The sequence below is a fragment of the Heterodontus francisci genome, chromosome 9 (genome assembly GCF_036365525.1).
Source record: "Heterodontus francisci isolate sHetFra1 chromosome 9, sHetFra1.hap1, whole genome shotgun sequence".
In the NCBI taxonomy this organism is placed as follows: Eukaryota; Metazoa; Chordata; class Chondrichthyes; order Heterodontiformes; family Heterodontidae; genus Heterodontus; species Heterodontus francisci.
This window is the reverse complement of record NC_090379.1, coordinates 39,748,702-39,756,069: the sequence shown is the minus strand read 5'-3', so window position 1 is coordinate 39,756,069 and position 7,368 is coordinate 39,748,702. Positions and strand designations below refer to the sequence as shown.

The window sequence follows — 7,368 nt, the reverse complement described above, 5'->3', positions numbered from 1 at the left end:
CCTCCCCCCCCCCCTTCTCTCGCTCTTCCCCCCTCCCCCCCCCCTTCTCTCGCTCTTCCCCCTCTCTCGTTCTCTTCTCCCCTCCTCTCTGTGACATTTTTAATATTTGTCTGTTCCGAAGAAGGGTCACTGACCCGAAACGTTAACTCAATCCTCTTTCCACTGATGCTGCCAGACCTATTGAGTGGTTCCAGCATTTCTTGTTTTTATTCCAGTTTCTATCCGCAGGATGTAAGAGGTCACTGGAGTATGGTGGGGCAGAGCCACGGAGGGATTTGAGCTCAGTTCACTTGGTGAAAAGTGCCGTTGTTACAAGCAGTGAAGGGAAAAGCGCCAAAGTAAATTACAAATTTAATTTGGTCCAAAACTGGGCAATTTTGTCCAATCCAATCTGAAATTATCTATTAGAAAAGGAACCACCGGTTCTGCAACTCACCAAGTAAAGGCTGGACAAAGCAGGAGAGAGATGTTGTAGGAGGTTGGGTGAGATGGGAAAATGCTCCACACAGGCCGAGAGCTGGCAAACTAAAACATTGCACCGCCGCCTGCGTATTTTCAATGGGTACACATTTTAGCAAGCTTTCATGGCTAATCCAAAACACAAAGATTTGAAAATATTTTCTGGTAATGCATCTTTCGAGGACTTTGAGGAATTAAACTGTGCATAGTAATTACCAGCGCATTTCCTCTCTGCGTCCCACTAATATTGCAGTACTTTCCGGAAGTACTTATGCAGCAGAATTTCTGAACTGAGGGTGAAGGGTGCAGTCGGCAGCGCTGGGCTTGTGCTATATCGGTTTGAACTGACTCGCGTCCTCTCTGACCCTTCCTCACGATGATAACTGGGTGAGTGTCATCCTGCAGGGACATTAAAAACTGGCTCTCACCATCTTTGCCGGGTTTCATGAACAGAAACATTTAGAGCCGAGTCACAGTGATGATTTTAACAATGATCTCGAAATAATCTTTGTAGCGAAAGCATTTCTCAGTATTTTAAAGTTGCATACCCTCCTTCTCTCATTTATCTCACACATTTGTTTGGAACAGGTGCTTGTCCCTGGTGTTTTGCGTTTCTTGTGCTGTGATTTCGTTCACCAGTGGCGTGTTCCTGGAACCAGATCAAAATGTTAGGTAAGTGCATTGGCCTTACGTTAACCCAATCGAATTATTCCTTTAGTTCCTTTGACTTCCCATTGAAGTTAAGTCGCTGATGATCTCCAACAAGAGAGAATCGAACCATCTCCGCTTGACATTCAACTGCATTACCATCGCTGAATCCCCCACTATCAATAGTCTGGGGGTTACCATCGACCAGAAACTGAACTGGAGCAACCACATAAATACTGTGGCTAGAATAGCAGGTCAGAGGCTAAGAATTCTGCAGCGAGTAATCCACCTTCTGACTCCTCAAAGCCTGTCCACCATCTGCAGGGCACAAGTCAGGAGTGTGATGCAGTACTCTCCACTTGCCTGGATGAGTGTGATCCAACAACAGTCAGGAAAGTGGCAGCACTGTGTACCATATACAAGATGCACTGCAGCAACTCACCAGGCCTCCTTCAACAGAACCTTCCAAACCTGCAACCTCTTCCAAGCAGAAGGACAAGGAAGCAGAGGCATAGGAACACCACCATCTGAAAGTTCCCCCCCTCAAACCACACGCCATCCTGACTTGGAAATATATCGTAGTACCTTCACTGTCGCTGGATCAAAATCCTGAACTCCTTCCCTAACAGCACTGAGGGTGTACCTGCACCAAGTGGTGCAGTGGTTCAAGAAGGCAGCTGACCACTACCTTCTTGAGGGCAATTGGGGATGGGCAATAAATGCTGGCCTTGCTAGCGATGTCCACATCCCATGAAATGAATAAAAAAATTCTAACTCTTTGATGCCTATGGAATAGTTTACTCATTCTCCACAGTAAGATAAAACTGCCCGCCAGCTGATTTCATACTGTAAGCCGGACCTGGAGTCTGCCCTAAGTGGTGCAGTGCCCCTCAGATTTAGTTCCACCAGTGCTTTGTGTATATTATATTGAAACTAGCAAAGACCTGCACACTTTTGCAGTCAAATTTAGTATCTTTATTGCTACAGCACTTTTTTTAATGCAGGATTTCTATCTAGTTCTTTCACCAAAGACTTAACAGAATCAAAACTTCTCACTCTGGGGGAAAAAACTGTCCCTGTGTAAGTAAAAACAGGCTGAGGAATATAAATACAATTTTTTTCAAGTCTGGCCTTGTGACTTGTTTGTAGTCATAGAATATGGAAGTCTAATTGGGAGCTGTTCTCTCAAGTTGAAAAGGCTGGTTTACATTTGATGGGCTCACTTTTATTCAAGGAATTAAATGTTCTATTTCCTTGAAAACTATCTGTTATAATTTCAGCATGTCATTGAAGAAAACTGCTTGCTAACTACCAATCTTGTTCCAAAGTCCTTATTTAGGAATCAATTTTCTAGCTATTATAACTGCCCCTTCCATGCGTCTAAGTTTGTGCTGTGTCATACCCTTTGGAGTTAGACTATGTAGAAACTATGGAGAGTATGGACTGTTAACATCATCTTTGTCTATAGAATCAATGCTGATGTATTCTTTTAATTCATCTGAATGCTTTTCTAAACTTTTCATTCAAATCTAGTGAATCTTCATTTTTAGCACAAAATAGCTTTTGAAAAATAAGTTGTATCAGATAATTGTCACTGCCATTTTGCCACAATTCCATCATCTCATCCACCCCTCCCATGCAATTCTTTTCGTCCCATGCCATCCCCATCACATACGATTCCATCCCTTTCATGCCATCCCCATCCTATTCTTTCCATCTCGCTGTTGCCATCCCCTTCCCTCCCATCAATCCCATCCCATCCCTCTCAGAAACAATCTTTCCACCCAGGATAACTTTGTTGTTGGACTCCCCTCACCTTCTGCTGTTTTTGTTCTCCACCAACCCCACACCCCCCATGCTGCCACTGGTGCCACCAATCATTGGCAGCTGCACAAGAAATGGGAGCAGAAGTAAACCATATGGCCCATCGAGCCTGCTCCACCATTCAATACGATCATGGATGATCTTGGGCTTCAATTCCACTTTCCTGCCCGCTCTTCATATCCCTTGATTCCCTGTGAGACCAAAAATCTATCTATCCCAGCCTTAAATGTATTCAATGATGGAGCATCCACAACCGTCTGGGGTAGAGAGTTCCAAAGATTCACAACCCTTTGAGTGTAGTAAATGCACATGTGTCATGCATTTAGTCCTCTGTATGTGCCAGGCTCCACCCACCAAATAAACCCATCAACAGATATGCCCCAGATGTGCCCCTTAAATTGACCAATCAAAACAGTCTGGACAGACAGAAACTGTCATTATCATAGATGCTATAATATTTATCTGTATAATTGCTGTCATTACAATCGAATGTCTTTTTCAGCTAGCTAAGGTTTTTCAGTTAACTAAACTTTGCCCACATTCTCTGTGCTCCTGCACATTGCTGAATAATTTAACTGTTGCTATTAATTTAACATTATAAATTAAATTTTCACCATCAACTACCATTTTCTTATTGCCTTCATTTACTAAGTGTTTGAGGATCTCTTTGAAATGTATTGATGGCATATGATCATCCTACTGTTTAAAACAGCTTCTGCAAACTGTCATTCCATTGTTTTTGAAGTAATACACGTAATTCACAGAGGACCAGTCACAAGTGAATTACACTGAACTCAGCTGCCAACTTAGTACTGTTAAGTTTTGATCACAACTTGCATTTATATAGTATATTAACATGGGGAAAACATCTCAAGGCCTTCACAGAGGCATAAGGTAAAAATAATGTTGAGCCAAAGGAGGTGATATTAGGAAAGGTTGGTCAGATAGTTTCAAAAAGAGTCTTGCATTGGGAAAGGAAGGTGGGGAGGTGAAGGGATTTAGGAAGAGAATTCTAGAGTATTCGACCTATGTAGTTGAATGCATAACCACCAATGATGGGACAAAGGAAGGGGGGATGCATAAGAGGTTAGTGTCAGAGAAATGGAGCGTTGTGGGCTCTAGGATTTGGGAAGTTACAGATATGGGTAGGGCAAGGCTTTGCAGGGATTTACACATGAGAATGACAGTTTTAAATTGTAGGCATTGGGGGAACCAGGTGCCAATGTGGGTCAGCAAGGACAGGTATGATGAGTGCATAGTATTTCTTGTGGATGGGTTCCAGGCAGCAGAGTTTTTGGATGAGCTGAGGTTTAATCAATGGGGAGGATTGGAGACTGGCCAAGAGAAATGGGAATAGTTGAATCCAGAGTTGATAAAGGCATAAATGAGGATTTTAGCAGCAGGTGGGCTGAGGCAGAGGCGGTCAGTGTTATGGCGTAAGTAGGCTTCTTTGGCATGGAGAGGACGTGGGATCGGAAACTCAGCTCAGTGTTGAATAGGACAGCTGGTTGCAAACGGATTGGTTCAATCTAGAACACAAGAAATAAGAGCAGGAGTAGACCATATGGCCCATCGAGCCTGCTCCGCCATTCAGTACGATCATGGCTGATCTTAGGCTTCAAATCCACTGTCCTGCCTGCTCGCCATATCCCTTGACAGTGGCCAGTGATGGGAATGGAACTGATGGCAAGTGTATGGAATTTGTGGCAGGGGCCAAAGACAACGGTGTTAGTTTTAATAATACTCTGCTGGATGAAATTGTGGCTCATACGAGACTGGATGTCAGACAAGCCATGTGACAACACAGTGGGGTTGGAGATGTGGAGGAGTAGAGCTCGATGTCATCACCACAGGTGGAAGTTGACCCCAGCTCTTTGGATGATGACATCAAGGAGCATCATATAGATCAGGTAGAGACGGAAACCAGGTATAGATCCTTGGGGAACTCCAGAAGTAAAAGTAATGGTGTGGCACTGGGAGATGCTGTAACTATGATTGGGTAGGTAAGAGTGGAACCAAGCGAGAGTCGTCCCACTGAGCTGGAGAGGAGAGGCATTGGAGGAGGAGGATGTGATTGTGTCAAAGACTACAGAATGGCTAAGGAGGATGGGGATGGATAATACAATACAGTCAAGGAGGATAGATATCATTCGTGATGTTGGTTAGGACTATTCTGGTGCTATGGCAGGAAATCTGATTGGAGAGATTCAGACAGGGAGTTGCAGGAAAAGCACAAATTTGGGAGCTAACAGCACATTCACGGACTTTGGAGAGTAATGGAATGTTACAGATATTGGGGAGGGTGGGTAGCTTACAAAGACAGAGGGTCAAGGGCGTTTGGGAGGAACTATTGATGGCAATTTTGAAAGTGATGGGGACAGTGCATGAGGAAAGAGAACCATTTGCAATATTACCTAGAATGGGAGCCAGGAATGGAAGTTGGGTGGGTCAGCAATTTGGTGGGAATGGGCCAAGAGAGCAGGACATGTTAAATAAAACCGGACAATGCTGGAAATACTCAGCAGGTCAGGCAGCATCTATGGAGAGAGAAACAGAGTTAATGTTTCAGATCGATCACCTTTTATCAGAATGGATGTTCTGTTTCTATTTTAGATATCCAGCATGTGTAGTATTTTGCTTTTGAATTGGACGTTATTGGTGAAGCTAGAGGAAGCATGGGGAAAGGGGTTTAAGGAGATAACTGATAGCAAAGAAAAGGAGCCTTTTTGCTGTCCGGGATGGCCTGGGAGTGATGGGTATTTTTGGTAGATATTGATGATTGATGGCTAAACCAGTTGTGTGCCAGATACATTCAAAACTGTGTCACTAACATTTGAAGGATGGGACCGTAAGGGATTGGGATTGTACCAAGGAAAACAATCAGGCAGCGAGTTAAGATGTTGCCAGGAAGAAAAGGCAACAAATGTGAGAGAACAACTGCAGTTGGCAGCTGTGGAAGTATTGTGGTGAATGGAATACAAATGTCAGTTTCCCACTTGAGCTAATTGACCACTTATCTTGGTTTCCATAAGCTTTTACTTGTTAAGTCTTTTCTTTGAGAGATGTTACTGCATTTTTTATTAATTTGTGTGATTGAATACTAAAAGTTGTATGGTCCAACATGCACCAACACTTAAAATATTGGCCATGCGTTGTGGAATGAATTTGCTATTTTTTTCCAGTGTTCCTATTGGGTGGATACATATAGGGCGAGTATCGGCCTCTGATCAAATACTGCTCACTTTTGCACTGAAACAGCAAAATACCGACAAACTCAAAGAACATCTGGAGCAAGTGTCAAACCCACATTCTCCCCAATACGGTAATATCCAGAGAAAGTTATGTTGCTTATTTGTTTTTTTTATACATTAGAAATGCTCATCAGGCTTTTCTGTTACTTGACAAGTTTGTCCAGTGAGTAACTTAATCATTCCAGTTCTAAATTCAATCTCAAGGCACTATTGAGTTCACTTATTTAGGTGGTGGAGCTATTACCACTTTGTACACGTGCAAAAAGAGTTTCCAGCACACTTCTGGCAAAGTCACACTGGCAGGCTGGGCGCAGATCCAAGGAGTTTCCTGGTCATAGTCTCTGAAAGCTAGTTGACAGAACTGATCATAAAAAAAGGTTCTCAGTATTTACAGAAGCACTGTCAAATGCTTATATGTATGTGTGTGTGTATATGTTTTATATACCGCTATATCTTCCAGAGTTGCCTGACAATCTTTCAAGGGCAATAGTGTTTTAATTTACATAAATGACCTGGATGCAGAAATTCAATGCAAAACGATCACATTTGCCGTTAATACCAAACTCGAAGGGGCAATAGAATCAGAAGACACCGCTCAGAAATGACAGAATGTGTTAGACAAAATTTGTAAATGGGCAGAAAAATAGCAGACGAAGCTTAATATGGACAAGTGTAATGTGCTACAGAAAGGAAGGAGAAATAGGTGACATGCATACGCCAGGAATGGCGTTGAAATTGCTAATGATGCAGCAGAAGTCTTGCTAGATTCCATGCTAAATATGTCCAACCAATGCAGAGCAGCAATCAACAAAACCAATAGGATATTGAACTACACAGACAAAACAGTACAATAAAGGTCAGAGGAGTTAATAAACTTTACAGTACTCTTGTCCGATCATACCTTGAACACTCTATCTAGTTCTAGGTACAAGAAGCAAGTGAGACATTCAAACGATACAGGTAGTGCAGAGAAAAGCTACAAGGCTAATCCTCATGTCAGGGTTTTGAGTAATGAGGAAAGGCTAGTGAGCACATTTTTAAAGTAGTAAAATGTAATTTTAAGACTGATATAAAGAAAACATTTCATAATATAGTGATCAGCATGTGGGATAAACTGGTAGAGGCAAAAAACCTGGAATCATTTCAGAAGCAATTGGATGTTGCACTGGGGGAGTGAGGGGTTGGG

At 42.6% G+C, this 7,368-nt stretch overlaps 2 protein-coding genes across 2 annotated transcripts in view; both read left to right on the top strand.

The window, feature by feature from the left end:
* Positions 1–7,368, top strand: part of LOC137373693 (alpha-1-antiproteinase-like) — a 269,343-nt gene that overhangs the window by 33,728 nt on the left and 228,247 nt on the right. The gene's annotated exons all lie outside the window — the stretch shown is intronic.
* The window catches only part of tpp1 (tripeptidyl peptidase I), a 36,165-nt gene continuing 29,175 nt past the window's right edge, over positions 379–7,368 (top strand). The window contains exons 1-3 of the mRNA XM_068038878.1: positions 379–846; positions 1,048–1,131; positions 6,114–6,253. Coding sequence (XP_067894979.1) covers positions 836–846; positions 1,048–1,131; positions 6,114–6,253 — 235 coding nt within the window. The 5' untranslated portion in view covers positions 379–835. The remainder of the gene's footprint in view (positions 847–1,047; positions 1,132–6,113; positions 6,254–7,368) is intronic.